The sequence below is a fragment of the Osmerus eperlanus genome, chromosome 5 (genome assembly GCF_963692335.1).
Source record: "Osmerus eperlanus chromosome 5, fOsmEpe2.1, whole genome shotgun sequence".
Lineage (NCBI taxonomy): Eukaryota > Metazoa > Chordata > Actinopteri > Osmeriformes > Osmeridae > Osmerus > Osmerus eperlanus.
In genome coordinates, this window is record NC_085022.1 from 20,985,243 (window position 1) to 21,010,187 (window position 24,945).

The 24,945-nt window shown below is 43.0% G+C and overlaps 4 protein-coding genes across 6 annotated transcripts; all 4 read right to left on the reverse strand.

Moving 5' to 3' along the window:
- Nucleotides 1-46: 46 nt before the first annotated feature.
- hps5 (HPS5 biogenesis of lysosomal organelles complex 2 subunit 2) lies at nucleotides 47-8,751 on the reverse strand. Of its 3 annotated transcripts, none has more exons than XM_062462543.1 (23): nucleotides 8,625-8,751; nucleotides 7,600-7,725; nucleotides 7,374-7,484; nucleotides 7,179-7,243; nucleotides 6,767-6,959; nucleotides 6,517-6,651; nucleotides 6,211-6,425; nucleotides 6,043-6,114; nucleotides 5,759-5,847; nucleotides 5,456-5,634; nucleotides 5,119-5,277; nucleotides 4,858-5,017; nucleotides 3,797-4,016; nucleotides 3,107-3,256; nucleotides 2,944-3,012; nucleotides 2,240-2,799; nucleotides 1,984-2,104; nucleotides 1,753-1,902; nucleotides 1,512-1,631; nucleotides 1,296-1,409; nucleotides 1,015-1,121; nucleotides 551-836; nucleotides 47-435 (listed from the first exon to the last, which is right to left on the reverse strand). In XM_062462543.1, exons 2-23 carry the CDS (start codon nucleotides 7,699-7,701, stop codon nucleotides 375-377), a joined length of 3,438 nt encoding a protein of 1,145 aa, XP_062318527.1. In that variant the 5' UTR covers nucleotides 7,702-7,725; nucleotides 8,625-8,751; the 3' UTR covers nucleotides 47-374. The 3 variants fall into 3 exon arrangements, with proteins under 3 accessions (XP_062318527.1, XP_062318525.1, XP_062318528.1); XM_062462541.1 differs by lacking the exon at nucleotides 8,625-8,751 and adding an exon at nucleotides 8,372-8,591; XM_062462544.1 differs by lacking the exon at nucleotides 8,625-8,751 and adding an exon at nucleotides 8,372-8,590 and having other exon boundaries at nucleotides 3,797-3,914.
- An 86-nt stretch (nucleotides 8,752-8,837) lies between these two features.
- On the reverse strand, nucleotides 8,838-14,370 carry gtf2h1 (general transcription factor IIH, polypeptide 1). Its single transcript, XM_062462586.1, has 15 exons — nucleotides 14,090-14,370; nucleotides 13,403-13,558; nucleotides 13,119-13,311; nucleotides 12,525-12,687; nucleotides 12,301-12,394; nucleotides 11,992-12,141; nucleotides 11,810-11,889; nucleotides 11,417-11,547; nucleotides 11,186-11,273; nucleotides 10,872-10,960; nucleotides 10,649-10,766; nucleotides 10,405-10,495; nucleotides 9,951-10,066; nucleotides 9,673-9,765; nucleotides 8,838-9,574 (listed from the first exon to the last, which is right to left on the reverse strand). The coding sequence occupies exons 2-15, from the start codon at nucleotides 13,554-13,556 to the stop codon at nucleotides 9,488-9,490; spliced, it is 1,647 nt and encodes a 548-aa protein (XP_062318570.1). The 5' UTR covers nucleotides 13,557-13,558; nucleotides 14,090-14,370; the 3' UTR covers nucleotides 8,838-9,487.
- A 661-nt stretch (nucleotides 14,371-15,031) lies between these two features.
- On the reverse strand, nucleotides 15,032-20,142 carry LOC134021573 (intestinal mucin-like protein). Its single transcript, XM_062462570.1, has 19 exons — nucleotides 19,986-20,142; nucleotides 19,712-19,881; nucleotides 19,396-19,567; nucleotides 19,056-19,303; nucleotides 18,717-18,900; nucleotides 18,221-18,401; nucleotides 17,939-18,111; nucleotides 17,648-17,717; nucleotides 17,382-17,524; nucleotides 17,255-17,286; nucleotides 16,999-17,167; nucleotides 16,805-16,903; nucleotides 16,619-16,659; nucleotides 16,367-16,489; nucleotides 16,179-16,277; nucleotides 15,939-16,067; nucleotides 15,810-15,849; nucleotides 15,518-15,635; nucleotides 15,032-15,401 (listed from the first exon to the last, which is right to left on the reverse strand). Exons 2-19 carry the CDS (start codon nucleotides 19,871-19,873, stop codon nucleotides 15,230-15,232), a joined length of 2,355 nt encoding a protein of 784 aa, XP_062318554.1. The 5' UTR covers nucleotides 19,874-19,881; nucleotides 19,986-20,142; the 3' UTR covers nucleotides 15,032-15,229.
- A 3,548-nt stretch (nucleotides 20,143-23,690) lies between these two features.
- LOC134020676 (hepatitis A virus cellular receptor 1) lies at nucleotides 23,691-24,945 on the reverse strand (the record flags this gene model as incomplete). The annotated part of the gene is made up of 2 exons (XM_062460839.1): nucleotides 23,691-23,732; nucleotides 23,857-24,945. Coding segments are annotated over 2 exons (1,131 nt in total), but the record flags the coding sequence as incomplete, so codon positions are not given.

Below are 24,945 nucleotides of genomic sequence, written 5' to 3' on the forward strand. Positions count from 1 at the left end.
GGGAACTTTTATCTCTTGAAACGTCTGTAATAAATGGAACTAAGGATCAAAGTTCAAATACTTTATTCCAATAAATATTTATAGATTAGCATAGTTAAATTAAACTGGTTTGATTAAATTCATTCAATGGTCATGTGCTTTTTTTTTTTTTTTTTGCAACAACAGTTCAGCCATAAGAAGTCAATGAGAGAGGTTAGTCAAAGCAGATACAATATCACTCTTCATTTGGAAGACATTTGCTGGATCAGAACACTGAAGAAAGCTCAATCCTACATTAGGACATGGAAGTTAATAGGCACTGTCAAATTAAGAACAAGTTAGCTTGTTTATGATGTGGCTTTGGGCAGCGGCTAGGCCCCTCTCCCTGGAACCAGCTAGGCAGGTTGGGACCAAAGAAACCGATCACAGCGCTCCAGCATGGTTTGGATCAGGGCCCTGAGGAAAATGAGACCGATTTGGAAAAAGTTATCTCAGAAAGTAAAATCTGGATACAAACTGTACCGTACAATGCAACACGCGGAACATCCTCCACCTGGTCGTGAGAACCCACCTCTGCCTCTTCTCTGCCACCCTCAGCAGCTCACAGACCAGGGCGGAGTGGGGCCTGAGCTCCACCTCCACCCCGCACTCCTGCAGGGCCGCCAGGGCCCGGTCTGGCCCCACCACCCTAGCCAGCCTCAGAGTCAGGCTCTCAGGGCTGACCTGGTTTCTGCTGTCTGCGGAGCCGTTAGGCATGCTGCTCCCTGCGCATGCCTGGGCCTGGTCCAACGGCCTGCTGCACTGCTGGGACATCTGGATCACAGTCTTCCATTCATCCAGGGTATGGGGCACCACACCTGGGAGGGAGAGATGGGAGTGACAACTCTCTTTGAGATGGTCACAAGTAACGTTAAAGTCCGAGAACAGAGACAGTTTTTTGGGGGGGATTGTTTTTGAAATCCGGTAACTTTCCGTTGTACGTTTGAATGTTCTGAGGGGATTTAAACGGTGAGACGTTCAGTGACGGGTGTGTACCTTTGGGCTCCTCAAGCAGACTGAGGTCATCCAGCCTGCAGATAGCAGAGAAGGCCTCTGAGTGATGCTGCAGCTCACAGCACAGGTACAGGTAGCCAGTCCAGTATCTGCACCACACACACACACACAACAGACAGTGAATCACAGGTCAACTTATCCCCTCACAGTCCTGCATAGATGTCTCTCTAAACACCTCTTCTCGGAAGTATATGGTTTATTAGGTGGCAAGTAATGTGTAATTACCAACCAGCACTGACTGTAACAATCGTGACAGCAATTACCCGTTTCTCCTGCAGGTTTCAGCCATGTTTTGCTTGGAGTCCAGGTCAGCTGGCAGGCGAATCAAGAGAGACAGGAAGCGGCCATACCCCCATGAGAAGAAATGCGAATGCCACCTAGAAGAGAGGGAAACGACGACTGACGTGAGACTGACGATCCCAAGGGTGAATAGCGAACACAGGTTGTGGGTCTGAGTCCAACATATCACAGCGCTAGACCTGGGATGCCCGTCCGAGGTCAGGGTGTCAGACTGTTGGGGAGCATCGTGGGATAGCGCCAGCTGGAGCCAGTCCTGACGCAGCGACTCGGGCTGGAGGAGGGAGCCCAGGAACGCCGATCTGGAGGAGAACAGGAACAGGTTCAACACAGCACAGTCAATTGTAGTTCTTCTAGTTTATTGTAGTTCTTCTAGTTGTTCTGTAAATGGAGAGACGGAGAGCAACACCTAGCCAACGCTACCTCTGTTCCTCAGCACGCGACTGCACAAGATTGTCGAGGTACGCCAGGAAATGGCTGGGCTGGGCCATGGCCATGACGTCTGAGGGAAGGATCGTGGGATAGAACTGGGTGAAGGAGCGCACTGCAACCTCCCCATGCTTCTCATACAACCTAAGAGAAGAAATACACATTTCAAAAGAAGTGGTGGCCAGCTGGGAGGGGACAGGTGATTAAAGGCTTGAGGGTGTGGACCTGTGGAGGTGAGCGAGGAGATGAGGAGCGCTCCAGGGCTGTAACTCTCGCAGGCTGCGCAGAGACTTCAGAAGATCCCCTTTGTGAATCACCTCCACCACCTTGTTAGACTGCGTCAGTTCTGTATTTTTTTTGCAATAAAGGGATGCAATAAAAAGGCACATTGTTAAACTTTTAAATGTTTCCACTGTGTATCTTCCATATAACTGAGAAATATACAATGTACCAGGTCCTGATAGGAATGCTACCTACTAACCTAGCATGGCTTCCATGAAGGAGCTCTGGAGCTCTGGGTGCTCATGGAAACTGAGCACACACATCCTCCTCACACGCTCCTGATCCAGCAGGAAGAAGTAGCGGCGCATGAAGGTCGCGACCCCTGGGTGCTTAAGCGGCCCTCTGAAGCAGCGCGTCTCCACAAACAACGTGGCCAGTCGTCCGAGCTGCGCCTGGAGGTCGGAGGGCAGGGGTTTGGGGGGCCGCACTAGAACGGGTTCGGAAGGAGCGCCGTTTGACGTTACAGGCACCTCCTCACCGCCGCCTTCGGGACGGAGATGATCTGACCTCTGGTTTCCTTCCTCGCCACTCGCTGGGGAATCCTCGGGTCTCTCGTTCTCCTCGCCCTCGTCCGCCGGCGGTTCCTCCAGCGATGGGGACTGGTCCTCACATTCTGGATGGACCCTCTCCCACCCCTCCACACCGAGGTGTCCTTCAACCGAAGGTCCTAAAACCCTCTCCAGCACAGGCAGCCACTCCTCCAGGGCTTCACCTAAGCATGCCGGGTCCAGCAGAACTAGTGGGTCCTGGATCTGGAAGCTGCTTAGGATGGAACATGGTACATACATGTTTAAGGTCATGCTGTTCTCTTTGCCATAAAGAGAGAATGACATCCTCTTTAGCCATAATTATGGGATGTCTGTAGAACAAAAGGTTTGTGTGTTGCCGTTGCTATGTACGTACACGGCTCGCTCTGTAGCGGTGCGAAGTTCCTGAAGGTCATTCTCCGTGTTCGGTTGACTGACGGACACCCTGTAAAACACACGACATATCAGAACACCTTCTCTTGCTGTCGGGGGTTAGCCTTGCCTGCGGCGCTAATGTCCAGCCCCTCTTCCACACTCACTCGTGTTCCGGCTCTTCAGGAAGTGGTGCGGTGGAGGGAACGAGCTCGGCCTGTCCTCCACCCTCCCTGTGGTCAGGCCGGAGCCAGATATCCGAGTTCATCTGCAGGGTGTTGATCTTGTCAGTCGTCTTCTTCACAAAGCTCGTCACACTGAGGGGGAGGCAAGGCCTCAGGTTCAGATGCAGCCTCTGACAATGACCCTCACTTGCCAGCGAGGCACGGCGAACAATTCGTCTTCACGAACACAACAAAACTACAATGATGAAATGTACAATAGGCATCGAGGTCCACCGAACAAATGCATGAACAGCAAAGTTGAAACTAAGGGAGTGAAATACACAGGTTTGAATGTGAATGCTATGCGGAAAGAGGAAGTAAGTCAAACCCCCCCCAAAACAGGCTGCACTTCTTCTTTTGAGCTTTCACTTCTCAAAAATCACATAACCTTAAAAGAAAATACATATTTTAAAAGCTTATAGCCCTCAAAAAACACTACCATGTTATCCATCATAACTGTGCCTAAATGTAACTAACTACAAGGCACATTTGGACATGCATGCAGTGGTCGGGTATCATATCTAATTGACCAACATCTTTTGCCCTAAAACCCATCCACACATTTCATCTTTATGCTTGAGCGCATAAAGTTTATAGTTCTTTTGTCTCCCGAAAGGTGTGTGGGGGGGTCACCTGTCTCTGACGGCCTGCAGAGCGATGCGGGGGGGTTTAGGGCGGAATGAGAGAGGGAGATGGAACTGCAGGCTGGGCTCAGATCGCTCCCCCTCCACATGCTCACTGCTCTGGTGATCTGAATGGAGATGGAGGACAGGGGCAGAGAGGAAGACAGATGGATGGAGCCATGGAGGGGAGGGCAACAGACCAGATGTGGCAAGCAGGTGTAGCGAGCCCTCTGCAAAACCAAACAGGAAGTAAACACAGCACGACAGTGACAGAAGGAAAATGGTGTCAAGGGACCAGCTATGAATCCCCCTGAGATGTGCCGTGACACACCAAATGCGAAGCGAATTATTTGCGCGTTCAATTTGTGTTTATTCATCATTAGTCATGTCAGAAATGACTACTGATGTCCACAGACAGCTACAATCCTCTTGCCCTCCATTTATTATAAAACGTCAGTGACATCTCAACACGCCCCAAAAAAGTTTATCGTTTTTTGTAGATTTTTGATCCCAAACCTTTTTTTTTTCAAACTTTTTTTTTCCATACACACAATACGTCCGAAAAACAGTTTCTCGTTATTTTAAAACATTTTTTCCAAACTATTAGTTTTATAATATTGCTTGACACTTTTTGGGGGTAAATATTTTTTCCAAACTTCTTCTTCCACACCCATAACACGTTCCAAAAAAAAGGTTTATAGACAAATTTAAAAAAATACTTAACTACAGCAACCCCCTTCGACTTCACACTTGGCCAACCATTGTCACTATTTTGGAAGATAACATCAATCATGTGTGCTTCCCAGGGTCATCTCACCCCAGGTGTCAGCTCTCACACAAAAGAAATGTGTTTGTTTACGGAGAGCTCTCCAGACGAGCTTATATCTTGTTGTGGCTCTGGTTCCACGTAGTTAATATCCCCACAGTATGAATCACTCCGTTCAGTACATACTCAAAAATAAATAATTAATCTCGCCGCACGAAATATTTGCTTTGCGTTCGGTGTGAACACAGCATAAGCCTTTGGTCAGCTTGCTAAGGATGGATGCAACTGCTGCACATGCTCCTTACCATGGTCTACCTGGTCTTCCTCCTGCCCAAAACTGAACTCCTTCAGTCGCTCCTCCTCCAACATGGATTGGCTGACAAGGGAGCTGGTCTCTTCATCCGATTGGCTTCCTCTGCGGCTGATGACACGATAGATTCCACAATCCAGGACATTGAAGCTTTCCTGTATGTAGAACATAATATAGTGAAGGCAGGCAAGCCAGTGTTAGCATTCACACAGGAAATACAAGAAAAAAGCTTGAACAAACTGATTTCCAAACTCACGTGAGAGGAGATGCTGCTTCTGCGACTACTGGAAGCTGAATCCAGAGGCTCTAGTTTCGAGATCACTTCCTCCAACTGGCCAATCAGATCGGAGTGTGTGGAGGAACTGAGCTGTGACCTGAGGTGGTCAAGACGGTCGACAGGGATCGATTTACGCACCTGTCATGAGTAACCACAATTATTATTATTTGTAATATAAAAACCACCATGTTTCAAATACACAATGTTTTGATTGCTGTCTGAGATACAGTACCAATCAAAAGTTTGGACACATTTAATGTGTCCAAACTTTTGATTGGTACTGTATGTAGTAGGGGGGTGCAGTTAGACATCCTACCCTGCTGGGGGCGATGGTGTGCTGAAACATGCAGCAGACGGAAGCAGCAGCGACCCAGGCCTCTCTCCGCAGCAGCCGCTCCACGCAGCGCTCGGCAGACAGCAGCGAGAGGTGAGACAGATGCCCGTCACCATAGAGACAGAAGAGCTCACTGCGGTAGACGGCAACCTCCACTACATCTGCAAAGATCCAGGACGTGACTAGGTTTAGCCTTGAAGACCACAAATAAACAGCCAAAAGGTGACTGGATAGGATGGTTGTGTGGATATGGTGAGTGTGACCTGAAACTGGGGTTGCGTTTACCTTTGACCTCTGACCACAGAAGCACCTGGCCAGTCTGAGGTGTGAAGATATATATGGCGGAGTCAGTCCAGGCCAGCAGATGCTGGTCTCTGCACATCACAGTGTGAGAAACACAATCCTCTCAACCAAATAGGCAAGGCTTTCTTAACTCAATATGCTGTTCTAAATATAAATCACTTCATATGTGAAGTTTACCCAAAAACAACAAAACAGTGATCAGTTGTTTGGAGTAGCACAAACATTTTAGTGTTAGATGAAATAGTGTAATTGATGTGTGACTATACCCAAGGCACAAGAGTTTAGGAAAAGCCATGGACTGGGGACTCCTCTGCACAGGGTTGTATTGGGGCTCAGTCCTGAAAAGATAGAAAATAAAACACAAAAATGCATACAGGAATGAACAAATCTTCAACAACAAACTAATCATATCCTAGTGTTGGGCAGTGACATACCTGTAACTGATCAGGGGCACAGGGGGGCAAGCAAGCAACTGCTTGAACTGGTGAGTACTGAGGACCTCTCCACTGAAACTGGCCTCCCAGATTCGAGACCCTGGGCGTGCACAGTACAGCAGGGGAGCCTGCCCCGCCGCCAGCGCTCGGCTCTGAGGAAAGAAGCAGGCCCCGTACTCTCCATCTCGCTCCTTGTTTCCAACCCTCCAAAACTTCTCCCTGAGTGGAATAGAACGGGGAGATACAGTAAGACCCAAGACAGTGCTGGTGATGTGAAGGGCTACGGAGCAACGTGTAACCTGTCACCTGCCTCTCTGTGTCACACAGGTAGCACCGGCTCAGGGAAGACACCAGGAGACGGCCGTCGGCGTAGCCCAGCTGCACCACTCGAGAGTCCACCGTGGTGATGGTCTGCACCGGGAAGATCACGAACGCTGACCCCTAGACCACGTCGCACACAGGTCAAAGGTAATTTATCAAACAAATACGTTTTTTTCCCCCGTTTCCCAACACAACCAAAAAGACAACAACATCTGAAGGCAGCCTAGAGGAATACCTTGCCGAGTTTGGAAGATCCTGCACGGAGAAAGGACACCTTGCCTCCGGCGTCCCCGACAAACACCCTCAAGGCAGTGGTGTCCCAGCACAGTGAGGTGATGGCCTGTGCCTGGTGCTCCCAGGAGACACTCACTCTCTCTGGACGCCCACGTCGCTCCAGTTGCAGCTCCCAGACAACCACCAGCCCCTGACTGAGACCGTCCGCCAACAGACAGCACAGATATCAACAGGGAGCCAAACATGAAAGAGGAAGGACAACAAGGGAAGGAAGAGTGATGACAGTGACGACAGCTGATATCTAGACAAACTGAACAAAGTAATGTAGTTCTCTTTAAAAAAAAAAAAATTAAAAGAAGAAATCACCAAGCTGGTCATTTAAATACTACGTATCAGAATTTGGCGTTCCTTACCTTGTTGCCACGGCAATGAAATCTTCATCGTGTGGACAACAAGCCACCTGAGTGATTGAACCCTCCTTGATGCAAAATAAAGCGAGATGGTTATAAATAAAAGCACATTGTAAAAAGAGGCTTTCTTCTGCATGCAAATCATTTGGCGCCTTGCTGCAAAATATAACAGTTTAGAAACGAGGTACAGAATGACACCTTGTGCGTTAGGATGAGTCTTTGTTTCCATCCCTCCCTCTGGATGAGGTGCAGTCCCCCTGAAGATGTCCCTATGGCGAGCCACTTCCTCGACACTGCCAGGCAGGTACACTGGCATACACATGAATCAAGTATGTCACATTCACTCATGTTCCATGTGATTTCAATTCAGAAAGATTGTGTGTTGTTGTGATATTTTCCTTGCTGTCTGACAGGAAACGTTTACCTTAAGTCTCCCAGAGTCTAGACGTAGGGCAGAGAGTAGAGGGTCAAGGCAATCAAATTCTGCCAGCACATGGCTGTGAGACTCGGACACAACGGGAACCATGGGAACTATTTGGATGCTGCACGGCTGAGAGACATACAATACAAGACTGAACCATTACAATAGCTATATATTTATTCAAAAATTGTGGGGATTAACAAAACAAAACCTGAGCGAATTGACAAATCATGACATGACGTGTTCAAGACCCAAAACACAATTTTAAGCACAAAATAAAATATTGCTAGACACATGAAACTAGCCAGTTTTTCGACCCTAGAACGACTGTAAGTTGGTCTGGTTTGCTGTCATTTCGAGATTTTATCAGAATTGTGGAAATCGTAACGTCTAACTAATGAGAATGCGCAACTCCCACATTCTTTTGCAACGTTAAGTCGTAGCGCGAGTATGTATCACGAGACCCTGGCTCACTGAGATAGCGATTATTTCTATAGCCAACGTGTAGGCTAAACACTAACAGAAACATACATGACCATAAAAACGAAAAAAGTTATAAATATGAACTAGCCATTTGGTTTGTTGGCTTGCTGACTGTAACTGACTGTACACACTACTAGTAGTAGACAATTATCAAGTCCGCTCCCCGAGCAAGTAGAGTTGTTGCTAGCTAGCTGGCGTTACTGTAGACTACCTTCATCGCAATGCATCTGTACTAAACTGTAGCATTACGCATGCCACTACACTAGCTAGATACTGAGCGAAGCAAACTTACCAGGGATTTACAAACCCGTTGATGAATACATTAGCTACCCGTTTTAATTTCCAAGTCACCACATCAAGTCCTAACTACTGACAGTGTTGTTCAGACATAGCTAGCTACAAATACCCTTCTAGTTAGCTACTAGCAGCGGGCTGCGAACTGTCACACCACCAAACTACTAATGAATCACTCCAGCGACCGCTTCAGGAACACTTCCTGGAAAGATTAATTTGGTAGGCTACTTGGCAAGCAGCCCAGTTCGTACCTAAAAGTGTAGTTTTCGACGATCAAAATACTTACTACTTAAAATATACAGGCCTATATTGCAGACATAGACCTGTTCATGATCGTTTTATGCCCTCCATTAGGAATTCTATTGATTGAAATTTGAGATGTCCTCCCAGAGACCCTGCTTCGCTAGAGCAAACCAAAATAAATTATGAGAATAAGGTTGGGTGATAAATGCAACACACGTGATTACAGCTTGGACAAAAGCATGAACATCATTTAATTTTTATGTAACATCCAGAGTTTGTCTTCAGTGCATCTAGAAGGCGCAGACATTACAAACCAGTGCAGTTTCTGTGTGATTGGGGCACACATTCTAAAGCACGATAGTGAAATTGTCTTTTCAGTATTGCTATTTTTTCCCTCCCCTCAACAGCCCAGGTTTACTAGAACTCAAGTCCCTGAAAAGGCCCAGGGCTCAGATGGACTGCCTTGATTTGTTTGAGCTTTCCATCTTCAGTCTTGTCCACCAAAAAGTCCATAAAAGTCTCATAAAGTCCATATCCTTTGTTTTCCAGAGTCCCACATTAGATTTTCTTAAGTTTGGTCATTTTATACCACTATTAAATTGTGTCTGGTGGTTCAACTGGTATGGAATTGCATCCAGTCCATTGAAAAAACAGAACAGAAATGAACTAATTATAGTCATTTGTGGTTGAGCTGCAGTTATTAACGTTTAGGGATGTACAGTAGCAGCCATCCGTGTCCTTACAGCCCCAGTAGACCACACCCTGTCAGGTTCGTGTTTCTGTGTGCTTGGCTACAGAAGCCTGTTGGAGGTCTATGCCCCTTCCTGTTCCCTTGCCTCCCTCTCACGTGTCATCAGCAGGACTGTGTTCCTCAAGTCTTCCTCAACATGCGGCGAGTTTGCCAGGCATGGAACTTATTGTAAGCCGTCTGTAGCATCTCCTCCAAGTGACCTGTGAGCTGTGGGATTGTTTCATATATTTATTTACAAAAGGGCAAAACAAATGTGAATGTAGTGTATATGCTACTTTTAGATAGGTGCATATCCTGGTCCTTACATTCATACTCAAATATTGACGCTGAACCTTTTCTTGGAAGGGGCGGAGCTTGGTCATTTGGAATCTCTCTAGGTTCGACCTCATTTTCACCACCTTTAGGGGTATGAATACAATTAAGAATTATTGTTATTTTCATCAGAAATTAGCATTACAGGGAGAAAAATCACACAGCATTTGGGCAAACTTGCAGTTCTCTATGATCAAACAAAGGTTAAGAAAGGTAAAGAAGGTCACACGAGAATGACATATTGGAGTGATCCATGGCACTAAAAATGTACCTTCTCCTCCAAAAACGATGTGTTTACAGGAAAGCATGACCAGAAGTGCCTTAACAACTCTCCAGCAGCTGTGTACAAATGCTTCAGTTCCCCCTGAACTTCACTGGGCACCATCTCTAAAGCAAATCAAAGAACCACAGCAGTCAGGTGCAAATACACACACATGATTAAGTTTACATATTGCATATAACATTATATTTGATAGTGTTTTCCAAATATTTATTCAATAAGCCATACATGTTTATTAATTTTAGATTATTATTTTTTTTAACCAAGGAGTTAAAACTTAAAACAAATTATTCCAAATAATAGGGGCACAAAATACCTCCTGTAAGGACTGGGAAATTGAGATAAAATAATAATAATGGAGGATCGAAAAAAACATACAACTGAAGCAGCAAAGAATCAGGAGAATCACCAACAAACACAAACTAAAAATAAATAATTTACTTACGATTTATGGCTTGTTGTGTGCCTGCTTGCATGAGTATGCCCCCTGGTGAAAGGGCAGAGATGGCAGAACTGGCTGTGTTGCTGGACACCACCTGTGAGGAGAGTGTGACAGTTGTAAGGAGGATGCTGCACAGAAAATATGAAGATTAAATTATGATAATAGCAAGTGATATGACATATGACAAGTGACATGTCAAAGTGATAGTGTTCACAACAGGTTGCGAAGAAGTAGAGAAGTTTCTAACCCGAGTAAGGCACGGCTTGTAGTTGGCCATCTCATGCTGGACGCAGTTGACAGAGTTGATGATGTCTTGGCTGGTGGTGTACTGTTGGGACTGCAGGGGCACAGGGCCATGAGAGTACCTTGTAGATATGGATTTTAAAATCATTCAATATTACTAGGCACAATTAATGTTGTGCTTGTGAGAGAAGAGTGGAAAGAAGAAGAATTCCCCAACAATCCTATACCTATCAGATTTCTTGAGGTTCAAAGCAACTGTTTTCAGTCCAACTTCCTTCTGCAGGTCTTCGTATTCTATGGCCTCTTGTATTTTCACCTGGAATATATGACATGATTTTAAAGTTACTTTACAAATGTTATATACGCAGCTACTGAAACAGCATCACGCAGCCAGGGTTATTAACGACTATTAGTATTTGCACTACAACAATCAGTCAGACAAACTGTGAAATGAATTACATTTCCACTGCTAGTCTGCCATTATATTAAATAGCTACAAATTAAAGTACTAGTCTTGGAATTTCTTGAACCTACTGTTTACCTTCTTAATGGGTGGCTGGAAAAAGTCAGAGTCCCTCGAGTTTCCATCTGTACTGCTTGTTTCACTGGCTTGATCATTAGGCGTTTCCCTATGAAAACAGATTCTAGATTCAGATCGGATAGTAGATCTACTATATTGTCATTCTGATAAAGAATCAGCATGACAAAAAAACAAGTAAGCTAATCATCTTAAGTTTAGAGAAGAATTGTACACAGAGAAAGCTGAGTTTACCCCTTTCTTGAACCAGCTGCTAACACCATGGCACTGTGATGATTGAAACGCTTGATGATAGCCGAGTTGCTGTTCTCCTTTACAGTCTTGTTCGAGCTTGATGTAGAGGGACCTGTAGAGACTCCATAGCCCTGCACACAAGAAGAAGAATAGAAGACAGCCTTAGCATGCAGCTCCCTTTCGGTTGCACCATACTAGGGGTGCAAACAAGGAACCGCAAAGGCACTGCGATGCCAGCGAAGGCTCTGGACTACAAGCTAAGCCACTGGTGACACACTCACAACATTTCAGGAATTTGGTATCTTGCTCACGCAATTAATCTGGAAGCCGGAGAGACCGTCTCCACGATGTGGGTAGAATAATTGCATGATTGAGTAAGTGGCTAAATCTCACCTCATCTAACGTCTTGTCCTCCAGTGACATTAGGTCCACCAAAGGATTCTTCACTCCTTGTATCACCATGGATTTCAAGCCTGTGATATGAACATGGCCCTTTTAATGAGTAAATGAATAGAAGAAATTACCAATTTCACTATCCAACTTGGCCACTAGCAAAATGCTAGCCAAGGCCTTACCCTTTTCATCCTGCTTAGCACACTCTGAGAAGATATCCTGAAGGCCAGTGTTGATGCGATCTCTGTGGAAGTAGTGGGACTGGAAAAAACGGGTCCAAAACTCCTTTTCTGTCAGGTTGTGCGGTACATTCTCTCCATACTTTTCTTTCACTGGTAAAGCAAAATTTCATTCAACATTTCCAGTTCCACAGAATGCAATTACCAGTCAATCATTGATATAACAGTATTACACATTTCACAAAATCTACTAATCCAAATGCCACAGGAATACTGTTTAACAACAAACATGTAGCAGCCCAAGTATCTTACCTGCTGGGTATGTTCGGAAGATGGACTCAATAATATCAGAAGTGAGATTGTATCTTAGGCCATTACAGCCATCTGTCTGCGGTCTTATGTCCGCCTACAACCAACATTAAGATGTTTAGTCTATGATTCCTAACAACGCCTCAACCAAACCTAGACATTAGTTTTTTCTATTGCATCTTTACATCATTAATATCATTGTGCTGATCATGCTTTGGTTTGCTCACCAGAAAGGCTGCTGATATGCCAACATCCTGCTTGTTGTTGGAGAGAGAGACATCCACGTTGTTCATACTCATCCTGTTGGCCCAGAATTCTTCTGCACTGATTACTTGACTGACAACCAGGTCTTTGTACAATTGAAAAAGCACAGGATCTTCTTGTAGCATTCTGGGGAGAAGAACAACATAGAAATGTATGTAACCATTAATAGTGGCTTGAAAGTATGGGAAAAGCACCAACAAGTGAGTATGTTTTATTATAAACATCCACGATTGTTTTTGTCACATCATCCTTTAGCATATAGCTGGCCAACGAATTCATGTGTTCAGAATGACTAATTGGTCTCTTTTCGCATACTTCTTTTTTTGGTAACATGCAAATGTATCCTCAAGAACAGCCAACCCTTCACCCTGCAGCCTGGGTTCAGCTGTGCACAGTTCAAACCTCCCATGCATGTAAGGCAATCCGCAAAAAACATTGCGACAAACATTCAACAACAAAAATAAAAAAGTATAACGCATTTGCGTGCGTGTTGTGTACACCATCCTCTCATTATCATTGATTTTCATATTTCAGATTGGTCTGTCGTTTGGCCTCACCTATTCTTCTCTTCTAGTTCCTTGTTTGCCCTTTTTTTGAACTTGGGTAGCAGCTGTTGTAGCAGGTCCTTAGCAGCATCACGGTCTTTGAGGGCACTGCTTTCATTGGCAAAGTGGAATGTGGTGCTTTCACCAGTGTGAAGGACCAACTGAAGTTGAATCTTGACTTTGCCATCAGGGCTGATCTTCTGACCTGTACATAAACAATTTCCAATTATTACCCAACACAGTGCTATGTTAAACTAATATGACGTCTATGGAGGGGGGATCCAGACAGAACTTACAGCGAATGTCTGCATACAAGTGACTAACGGTGAAGCGGTCTTTGCCTTCTGGGCCCCACGCTATTCGCTCGGCCATCAGGTATAGAGTGCCATCCTGTTTCCTCTGTCGCACCCTTTTCAGGACCAGCAGCACCTCCTCCGACAATGCTGCCATTGCTAGAAGGAATTTGAAGTGGCAGTGTGTGATGAGGGCAACTGAATATCACGTCACAGTTTACACCTTGGCTTGAGCGTGTCCCGAACATGACACGAACCACAGTTTTAAAAGAGAGGACAATGATAATAGATAACTAGCGTGCTAGCTGAGATTGATATGCTAACGTCAGTGTCAGTAGTATCAGTGTGTATGATAATGTATGTCAAGTGTGAACTGCCGGCCAGCTAGCTAGCTAGCTCACGTAAAGTTACAGGAGGACTAGAAAGATCGCGGCACTAATTTGCTAGTATGATATAAAATTTAGAAACTAACGTTATGAATAGTAAATAAGCTTACATACATACAGTATGCATGTCAACCCAAAGCAAGTAAAACTCTCTCTTGGTCTCGGCAATGTCAGTAAACTGGTTAGCCAGCTACCTAGCTAGCACTAGACTAGCGGCGCGCTGACAACGTCAGCTGTACTGTTTTGAGTATGATATACCGACATGGCTTCGACCCGAAAACTAATGAACAAAAATGATCATTACCTTAAACTCCAACGTTGTTGTTGCTGACACCTTGTATCCGCCTTCCCCTGATATAGGACATGCGACCACGTTAACCCAAAATACGTAATTTGAGTGAATTTAAGACAACTCCGACTCCATCTACTCAAATGTGTCAAGCGGTGTATCACTTCTATAATTCCGGTGGAGTACAAATGAACTGGCTACACGTTCCTCACATAATCTATACTATAATGCGAGAAATCTCTGTCTGGGATGTTAGGGTAGCGATTGTTTAACGATTAGCTCGAGAGCCTTGTTTGATTGTCAACTTCCGTTGTGGCTCACTTCCGTTGTGTTGTGGCTTTTGCATTTGTTTAGCAGCTTTTGCATTTGTGTTGTGGCATTTGCAAAGTATTGACGCGTCTCAGCCACCTATAACAGGGAGAGGCAGACTTCTATTTGCAGATTGACCTAGCATTTATCCAAGCGTCAAGCGTGCATATTTCAAATATTCACAATAAATCTACTTTTCATCTTACATTTACCCATTTGTTGTTGTTGTCACTAAACATTGTCTTCATATAAACTTGGGATTTAATCAGAGTATCGGTTTGCTCATTCAGCTAGCTCACGTTAAATTACAGGAGAACTAGAAAGATCGCAAAGACTCTTTGAAAGAGGCAGACTTCTATTGGCAGATTGACCTAGCATTTAGCCAAAATGACTAGGACACATTTTCATACAGAAAACCAAAGATGGCGGCCGTCATGGCTGCTTGAGGCTATTTTGGTCCTCAAGTTTTTGGTTCGAGTGGAAATGCTATCACTTTGAAAATGGAAAAGTGGCCTGGTCCTGGTCAGACGATGAGGTGTAACAAACATACGGTATGGTAAAAAGTTTACACAATCACAAAGACATTATACACTACAATAGCAAATTGCTAGTTCATGATCAATGATTTGTTTAAAAATAGACACGTAATATGCTCAGTTTCTGCTTTAATACACTACGAAAGAACAGCCACCACAGGTTGAAACAGTACATTGTTTATAAGAATAGGGAAAGTAGGCTATAGTCATATATGTCAAAGATGAAACCCCTTAGTGCCCAGTAGATTAACTAAACTATTAACTAAAACGGTCAATATTGTCGTTTAAAAATCAGATGGACAATGCAATCTTAAGTGTTTTTGTCACATTCTGTGACATGGCATCCACAAGTGTTGATATAAATGTAAGAGCCTGTTAATTTATTTCCATCTGTGCAGATCATCTCCACCTCCTTCTTGCTACTCGACATTTCTTGGCAGCAGGAACATGAATGCATCAATCTATTTTTCTCTGCTGAGTACCTTCAAATGTAAGACACAAAAAAGGTTAGTTTGCCTAAATACAAGAGACAGAAAAGTCACATAAAAAAGAGAAAAGTGACAAAAAGTGCCAAATAGAAGTTCACAAAAAATCTCACTTTGAAAATGTTCCACAGGATCCTGCACATTCTGTGACTTCCACAGGGCCTGTTGACCTGCAGTTTCCAAATTCCAGGTATGTGGTGTTTCTTTTGACTTTGCATTCATGTATGTTACCTGTTAAAATACAGAAAACAGTAATACATTGTTTAATACATGCTGAATGCTTCAAGTATGTGCAGCAGTTAAACACATGGTGTGCAGACATTTGTAATTTGTGAAGTCGTAGCTAGGGATGTTATATAGATAAAGTTTGTTGTATGTTGTTCAGGCATTATTTACAATACTTACATGTTTGGCAACAGCCATCTTGATAAGTTGTTTCTGTTCCCTGTAAATGATATAAATAATGAACAGGCAGTTAGACAGGACTGTTAATTCTTTACCTCTCAAGATTGCGTCTAAACCAATTGTACTCACTGGGACACAGAGTTCAGGATAGAAGGGTGGGCATTCTGTTTTTGATTTCACGATCATGAACTGGTTGCTGTCATTTGTGCATTTATACTCAACACACTTTTTATCAGGAGGTGACCAAACATTTCCATTCTGTAAATAAGTAACATCAGGTTAAAGTTATAAGGGAGTTTGTGGAATTGGTAATCAAATAATACTCTGTAAAATGCCTTTGCAAATTGTTTGGGAAATTGACATCCTTACCTCAATGATGTGAGTTGTGTTATCTTGAAGGGCTACCACACAACTCCTCTGTTTACACTCTCCACAACATTGACCGGGCGGAACATCATACTCATAACCCTTCATAATGTAAAGTCAAACATGTAATAGTTAGCAATATTTCCTAAATGTTGTCAATATCATCATTTACAGCAATGCAAGCCCCGTACCTGGTGGCATTGGGTGTTACAGATCTTCGGTGCACACTCAATGACATGTAACATTGTCTGAGGATCCAGTTTAGGGCCACAGTGGCACGTTTCACATCTGTCTTTAGGAACTTGAACATCTGGCTGTAGAGTACATGCAAAATGCAGTTTAGCAAATACGTAGTTTGAGACGAAAGTCTCAAAATGATGGTTGGCAGGGGAGACAACAAATGTATTCATTAAATAGTGTGTAAAAAGTGTATTACTTCTCACCTGGTACTCGGTATTATTAAAGACACAGACATCTTTTGGCTCTAAGAAACAAGACAAACATTCTGTCTTTTAAGATACTGTAGTTCCAGCTTCACATGAAATTTGTTACTCATAAAACTGTCTTTGATATCTAAGTACTCATTTAAAAAAAAGCTGTGGGCGGGTACATTTCGGATAAACGCTTACCACAAGTATAGGATGGGCAGCAGTGTTCCACTTTAATGTTTAGCTTAAACCCTGCAGCGCACTGTGGTATTATTTTTAAGCAGTATTTCACATCACACTCTGTTGGCAGAAACAAGATGTTAAGATACTCATATCTCTTATAAATTAATATAATTAATTTTCTTGTTTCACTTGTTTTTATTTGTTTCTCTCACCACATTTGGTTTGGAGACAGCAGTTTATGGTGTGATTTACCAACACCTCACCCTCTTGGTCACAGCTTATGTTTTTTGGGGACTGACATTCCACAGGCTTACACTGAACACTCTTTGTGTCTGTGTCACAAATACAGTCTTGGCAGTTACTCTGCCAAGTTTCTCCACGCTGTTTTGAAGAAAAGGTGAAATTAGGCAAGTTATTTCTTACTAAGCCTAATGACAGTATATCATACACTATCAACTACAATGTTACCTGTTTTGGTTGGCCTTCAGGCCCAGTGCAGTCTGGAAAAAGCAGACAAAGTTAATGGTTCAGACAACATGCGTATCTATATTTATACATATATTAAAAAAATATTGTGCAATTGACACATCCTTACCACAAGAGCTGACACAGATGTCAGAGTAAGAATTGAACAAAATGTTCCCGTCTGTGCAGAAGCATCCCTCCATATATGTGTCACATGTTCCATTTTTTTCACATTTCTCAGCCGAACTTGGCTTCACATACTTGTCATTATATCTAAGTACAATTAAAAAATATGTAACTAACACTCAAAAATGATGTATGACACAGAAAATGCAGTTTGGTTCAATGCTGTATCATTAACTAAACAACAGTGTTGAATTTCAGCTCATGACTTACTTTGCATTGCAAGTTGGTTGTACAACTGGGCCACATGATTTATAGACTTTGGTGGCAGGGCATTTGTATTCTGTAGTATGATACATTTGGAAAATAAAAAATTGTATGTTACAATTTATAAAACTTGGTTAATCAACAGAAAATTAACTAGAAAAGATGGAGTATAAATGAGACAAGTATGTAACCAATTCTAAAAGAGTCTGCAAGGGAGATAAAGCTATTCTACTCAAATACATTTACATTTAGTCATTTTATCAAATATCACACTAATAATTTTCAAAGCCGCCTTACCACATTCTCCATTTGTTGAATTCCGCCAGTCAACACAAACTGCAGCCCTGGCACACATCAAGGCATACGCCTCCACACTGGAGCAGCCAACATTGGTTTTTTGGCAGACATCAAATTTGCAGGCCTCATAAAATGCCTCTCTTGGGATTACTTCATGACATTCATCAAATATCCTTAAAAATAAATCACATAATAAATGTCCATTTACCACACAAATATGCAATATTTTGCTTCAATACTTGTTGACAGACATTATAATACTTGTTTTTAGCTAAGTCTTACTTGCTCAGTATGACTTCACAGAGTTCAGTGTAATTGCATGTTGGAGGAGTTGGACTATCAGTAAAAGTTGAGTTGCAAGGCTTCCCTGGAATTTGCCACGTGTGTGCCATCCGAGGACATGATGAACTGACCTCCCCGTTTCCTGATCTACAGTCGTTTGTTTTGTTATTGTCACAAGGACCTTAAAGAGAGAAAATACAAATATGATGAGAAAAGAACATTCCATAGTTTTAACAGTCAAATAAAAATGGTACAGTATCTACTTAACTCTGTTGTACTGCTGTTACATTTACATTTAGTCATTTAGCAGACGCTCTTATCCAGAGCGATTTACAGTAAGTACAGGGACATTCCCCCCGAGGCAAGTAGGGTGAAGTGCCTTGCCCAAGGACACAACGTCATATTGCACGGCCGGGAATCGAACTGGCAACCTTCAGATTACTAGCCCAATACCCTCACCGCTCAGCCACTTGACTGTTCATTAATGATCACTCACCACACTGGCCCTCTGTGTTGTGGTGGAAAAGGGAATATGGCAAGGAGACGCTGAAAATAAGTCCTTTGAAAACAACCTCCGCCTTAATTTCCGGGATTCTCAAAAGCAACTCAATTCCAGTACTGGTTATGATGAGGTCATGATTAGAAAAGGTTGGGTAGATCTGCATGCCATTTATGTACACCTTGAATAATAATGATGGTTAGTAAATCCTATACCTTTCATCGTCTACTGAGGCTTTCTGTTTAAGATACTAAACTGTACACTGATGAATAATGGCTGCTACAGTTGGATGTGGAATAGGTGTTAATTTTTGTATCTGTGATGTGAGTTACTTACCATATTTGTTGTGATGATAGACCTCTTCTGTGTAAGAATAATTGTATAGGACTTGTAATACACAATCAAAGACTGTGGGCAAGATATGGTTCCAGAAGGACCACAGCTCACATTTTCAATTATTACTGTGAAGTTGTGGTATGTTGGAGTTATCTCTTTAACCAATACATAGGTGCAGTTTTCCTGAAAACTATAATATGTTCCATCAAAAGTCACGTAGTGTGGATCCCCCCATCCATAGCAGATACCTGTCAACAGATTAGAGAGATTTGAGAATCATGCACAATGATTGCTGGCATTTTGAGAGTCAAGAGAATGGTATGAATTAGTTTAAACTTACATTGACACTCATAATGAAAACAGCAACCAGTGTCATCATAGACTTTAATAGCTGGAAACTTATTTTCACACACAGGTTCTGACACTGCTGCACATTTCACTGGTACTGTGGTGATGTTGCCACTGTGGCAAGTTTCAATGGTGCATTTATCAGTCTGCCAAGACTCACCATCCTGTTAAAATAAAAAATGTCAACACCTGGCTTTTACAGCATTCTTAATGATCAAAAAACACATTTCATTGTGGAAACCCAGGAAGTTCATAGCTTTAAAGCTTTAAAAAAAAAGTTATCTATTGTCTGATAAGACATTAATTACCTTTCTTGGTGGATTGACATTTTGACAATGTGTTATGGGCTTGGTGGTAAATATGGTTGGTGGTGAAGTAGTATGACAAGGTATTGCTTGTTTTTCGACAATGCAACTTTGATTGCAGAATGATGTGAAACACCAGCCGGCCCCATCGGTCTGATTATACATGTAGGAACCTGTAGTAGAGAGAAAACTTAGCAAAGTTACAAAGTCTAAACATGTAAAGAAATATATGGATTATGTTGATCAAATAGTAAAGATTCATTAAAGAAACACTTACCAGAAGAAAAATTTTGGTTGAGATATTTGCATGTACATGAATATCCTGCTGTTGGATTCGTGGGAGGAGGTGCAGTATATATGATGAAGTCTGTAGTTGCTGCAGTGCTGGGCTGAATTGTTGTAATTGTCAGAGTTGTAACTGCAGATGTAATTAGGCTTGTCTCGCTGGGTGTTGTTGCAGTTGATGTGCTGGTAATGGTCGTGGGCAGAATGGATGTAGTTGATGGAACTGGAGTTGTTGTTGGCACAGTTGTAGATGTTAAGGTTGTTGATGTCCCGAGTGTTGTCTGAGTAGTTGTAACTGTCGGAGTTGTAACTGCTGATGTAATTATGGTTGTGTTGCTGGGTGTTGTTGCAGTTGTTGTGCTGGTAATGGTCGTGGGCAGAATGGATGTAGTTGATGGAACTGGAGTTGTTGTTGGCACAGTTGTAGATGTTAAGGTTGTTGATGTCCCGAGTGTTGTCTGAGTAGTTGTAACTGTCGGAGTTGTAACTGCTGATGTAATTAGGGTTGTGTTGCTGGGTGTTGTTGCAGTTGATGTGCTGGTAATGGTTGTGGGCAGAATGGATGTAGTTGATGGAACTGGAGTTGTTGTTGGCACAGTTGTAGATGTTAAGGTTGTTGATGTCCCGAGTGTTGTCTGAGTAGTTGTAACTGTCGGAGTTGTAACTGCTGATGTAATTAGGGTTGTGTTGCTGGGTGTTGTTGCAGTTGATGTGCTGGTAATGGTCGTGGGCAGAATGGATGTAGTTGATGGAACTGGAGTTGTTGTTGGCACAGTTGTAGATGTTAAGGTTGTTGATGTCCCGAGTGTTGTCTGAGTAGTTGTAACTGTCGGAGTTGTAACTGCTGATGTAATTAGGGTTGTGTTGCTGGGTGTTGTTGCAGTTGATGTGCTGGTAATGGTCGTGGGCAGAATGGATGTAGTTGATGGAACTGGAGTTGTTGTTGGCACAGTTGTAGATGTTAAGGTTGTTGATGTCCCGAGTGTTGTCTGAGTAGTTGTAACTGTTGATGTTTCACAATATTTGTCATCATGGTCGCAACATTTGACTCTTATCTCATAATTGTAACAAATCGGAGGAAATTGATCCTCATTCTTGCAATTTAGTCCAACCAGAAGACTGCACTCAACCTTCTGACCTAATTCTGCCAGGGACAAATGTTTTTGTTCTTTTGCTCTACATTCTATAGCCACTGGTTGCATGCATATTACTCCAGAGTCCTTTATCTGCGTAATATTTTCATAATCTCCACTTGCACCTTCTGAAGGATAACTTTTGTCAATCCAATCAGACCATTTACACAAAGTGCATGGTGTTCGAGTGGTACTATTATATGTTGACACTGCAGTTGTAATTAGGCTTGTCTCGCTGGGTGTTGTTGCAGTTGATGTGCTGGTAATGGTCGTGGGCAGAATGGATGTAGTTGATGGAACTGGAGTTGTTGTTGGCACAGTTGTAGATGTTAAGGTTGTTGATGTCCCGAGTGTTGTCTGAGTCGTTGTAACTGTCGGAGTTGTAACTGCTGATGTAATTAGGGTTGTGTTGCTGGGTGTTGTTGCAGTTGATGTGCTGGTAATGGTCGTGGGCAGAATGGATGTAGTTGATGGAACTGGAGTTGTTGTTGGCACAGTTGTAGATGTTAAGGTTGTTGATGTCCCGAGTGTTGTCTGAGTAGTTGTAACTGTCGGAGTTGTAACTGCTGATGTAATTAGGGTTGTGTTGCTGGGTGTTGTTGCAGTTGATGTGCTGGTAATGGTCGTGGGCAGAATGGATGTAGTTGATGGAACTGGAGTTGTTGTTGGCACAGTTGTAGATGTTAAGGTTGTTGATGTCCCGAGTGTTGTCTGAGTAGTTGTAACTGTCGGAGTTGTAACTGCTGATGTAATTAGGGTTGTGTTGCTGGGTGTTGTTGCAGTTGATGTGCTGGTAATGGTCGTGGGCAGAATGGATGTAGTTGATGGAACTGGAGTTGTTGTTGGCACAGTTGTAGATGTTAAGGTTGTTGATGTCCCGAGTGTTGTCTGAGTAGTTGTAACTGTCGGAGTTGTAACTGCTGATGTAATTAGGGTTGTGTTGCTGGGTGTTGTTGATGTGCTGGTAATGGTCGTGGGCAGAATGGATGTAGTTGATGGAACTGGAGTTGTTGTTGGCACAGTTGTAGATGTTAAGGTTGTTGATGTCCCGAGTGTTGTCTGAGTAGTTGTAACTGTTGATGTTTCACAATATTTGTCATCATGGTCGCAACATTTGACTCTTATCTCATAATTGTAACAAATCGGAGGAAATTGATCCTCATTCTTGCAATTTAGTCCAACCAGAAGACTGCACTCAACCTTCTGACCTAATTCTGCCAGGGACAAATGTTTTTGTTCTTTTGCTCTACATTCTATAGCCACTGGTTGCATGCATATTACTCCAGAGTCCTTTATCTGCGTAATATTTTCATAATCTCCACTTGCACCTTCTGAAGGATAACTTTTGTCAATCCAATCAGACCATTTACACAAAGTGCATGGTGTTCGAGTGGTACTATTATATGTTGACACTGCAGTTGTAATTAGGCTTGTCTCTCTGGGTGTTGTTGCAGTTGATGTGCTGGTAATGGTCGTGGGCAGAATGGATGTAGTTGATGGAACTGAAGTTGTTGTTGGCTCAGTTGTAGATGTTAAGGTTGTTGATGTCCCGAGTGTTGTCTGAGTAGTTGTAACTGTCGGAGTTGTAACTGCTGATGTAATTAGGGTTGTGTTGCTGGGTGTTGTTGCAGTTGATGTGCTGGTAATGGTCGTGGGCAGAATGGATGTAGTTGATGGAACTGGAGTTGTTGTTGGCACAGTTGTAGATGTTAAGGTTGTTGATGTCCCGAGTGTTGTCTGAGTAGTTGTAACTGTTGATGTTTCACAATATTTGTCATCATGGTCGCAACATTTGACTCTTATCTCATAATTGTAACAAATCGGAGGAAATTGATCCTCATTCTTGCAATTTAGTCCAACCAGAAGACTGCACTCAACCTTCTGACCTAATTCTGCCAGGGACAAATGTTTTTGTTCTTTTGCTCTACATTCTATAGCCACTGGTTGCATGCATATTACTCCAGAGTCCTTTATCTGCGTAATATTTTCATAATCTCCACTTGCACCTTCTGAAGGATAACTTTTGTCAATCCAATCAGACCATTTACACAAAGTGCATGGTGTTCGAGTGGTACTATTATATGTTGACACTGCAGTTGTAATTAGGCTTGTCTCGCTGGGTGTTGTTGCAGTTGATGTGCTGGTAATGGTCGTGGGCAGAATGGATGTAGTTGATGGAACTGGAGTTGTTGTTGGCACAGTTGTAGATGTTAAGGTTGTTGATGTCCCGAGTGTTGTCTGAGTCGTTGTAACTGTCGGAGTTGTAACTGCTGATGTAATTAGGCTTGTCTCGCTGGGTGTTGTTGCAGTTGATGTGCTGGTAATGGTCGTGGGCAGAATGGATGTAGTTGATGGAACTGGAGTTGTTGTTGGCACAGTTGTAGATGTTAAGGTTGTTGATGTCCCGAGTGTTGTCTGAGTCGTTGTAACTGTCGGAGTTGTAACTGCTGATGTAATTAGGGTTGTGTTGCTGGGTGTTGTTGCAGTTGATGTGCTGGTAATGGTCGTGGGCAGAATGGATGTAGTTGATGGAACTGGAGTTGTTGTTGGCACAGTTGTAGATGTTAAGGTTGTTGATGTCCCGAGTGTTGTCTGAGTAGTTGTAACTGTCGGAGTTGTAACTGCTGATGTAATTAGGGTTGTGTTGCTGGGTGTTGTTGCAGTTGATGTGCTGGTAATGGTCGTGGGCAGAATGGATGTAGTTGATGGAACTGGAGTTGTTGTTGGCACAGTTGTAGATGTTAAGGTTGTTGATGTCCCGAGTGTTGTCTGAGTAGTTGTAACTGTCGGAGTTGTAACTGCTGATGTAATTAGGGTTGTGTTGCTGGGTGTTGTTGCAGTTGATGTGCTGGTAATGGTCGTGGGCAGAATGGATGTAGTTGATGGAACTGGAGTTGTTGTTGGCACAGTTGTAGATGTTAAGGTTGTTGATGTCCCGAGTGTTGTCTGAGTAGTTGTAACTGTCGGAGTTGTAACTGCTGATGTAATTAGGGTTGTGTTGCTGGGTGTTGTTGATGTGCTGCTAATGGTCGTGGGCAGAATGGATGTAGTTGATGGAACTGGAGTTGTTGTTGGCACAGTTGTAGATGTTAAGGTTGTTGATGTCCCGAGTGTTGTCTGAGTAGTTGTAACTGTTGATGTTTCACAATATTTGTCATCATGGTCGCAACATTTGACTCTTATCTCATAATTGTAACAAATCGGAGGAAATTGATCCTCATTCTTGCAATTTAGTCCAACCAGAAGACTGCACTCAACCTTCTGACCTAATTCTGCCAGGGACAAATGTTTTTGTTCTTTTGCTCTACATTCTATAGCCACTGGTTGCATGCATATTACTCCAGAGTCCTTTATCTGCGTAATATTTTCATAATCTCCACTTGCACCTTCTGAAGGATAACTTTTGTCAATCCAATCAGACCATTTACACAAAGTGCATGGTGTTCGAGTGGTACTATTATATGTTGACACTGCAGTTGTAATTAGGCTTGTCTCGCTGGGTGTTGTTGCAGTTGATGTGCTGGTAATGGTCGTGGGCAGAATGGATGTAGTTGATGGAACTGGAGTTGTTGTTGGCACAGTTGTAGATGTTAAGGTTGTTGATGTCCCGAGTGTTGTCTGAGTCGTTGTAACTGTCGGAGTTGTAACTGCTGATGTAATTAGGGTTGTGTTGCTGGGTGTTGTTGCAGTTGATGTGCTGGTAATGGTCGTGGGCAGAATGGATGTAGTTGATGGAACTGGAGTTGTTGTTGGCACAGTTGTAGATGTTAAGGTTGTTGATGTCCCGAGTGTTGTCTGAGTAGTTGTAACTGTCGGAGT

What these genes read in the sequence shown, in the direction of transcription:
- hps5 (XM_062462543.1), bottom strand. Translation starts at nt 7,701, where the DNA reads ATGGTTCCCGTTGTGTCCGAGTCTCACAGCCATGTGCTGGCAGAATTT. An exon ending in TGTGTGACACAGAGAGGCAG is followed by an intron (nt 6,426 to 6,516) that starts GTGACAGGTTAC and finishes CCACTCAGGGAG; the next exon opens with AAGTTTTGGAGGGTTGGAAA. An exon ending in GAAACCTGCAGGAGAAACGG is followed by an intron (nt 1,122 to 1,295) that starts GTAATTGCTGTC and finishes TGTGTGGTGCAG; the next exon opens with ATACTGGACTGGCTACCTGT.
- gtf2h1 (XM_062462586.1), bottom strand. Translation starts at nt 13,556, where the DNA reads ATGGCAGCATTGTCGGAGGAGGTGCTGCTGGTCCTGAAAAGGGTGCGA. An exon ending in TGCTAAGCAGGATGAAAAGG is followed by an intron (nt 11,890 to 11,991) that starts GTAAGGCCTTGG and finishes TTCATATCACAG; the next exon opens with GCTTGAAATCCATGGTGATA. An exon ending in AACCTCAAGAAATCTGATAG is followed by an intron (nt 10,767 to 10,871) that starts GTATAGGATTGT and finishes CATATCTACAAG; the next exon opens with GTACTCTCATGGCCCTGTGC.
- LOC134021573 (XM_062462570.1), bottom strand. Translation starts at nt 19,873, where the DNA reads ATGTATAATCAGACCGATGGGGCCGGCTGGTGTTTCACATCATTCTGC. An exon ending in CTATCATCACAACAAATATG is followed by an intron (nt 18,901 to 19,055) that starts GTAAGTAACTCA and finishes TTATTATTCAAG; the next exon opens with GTGTACATAAATGGCATGCA. An exon ending in ATCCTGAACTCTGTGTCCCA is followed by an intron (nt 15,850 to 15,938) that starts GTGAGTACAATT and finishes TATCATTTACAG; the next exon opens with GGAACAGAAACAACTTATCA.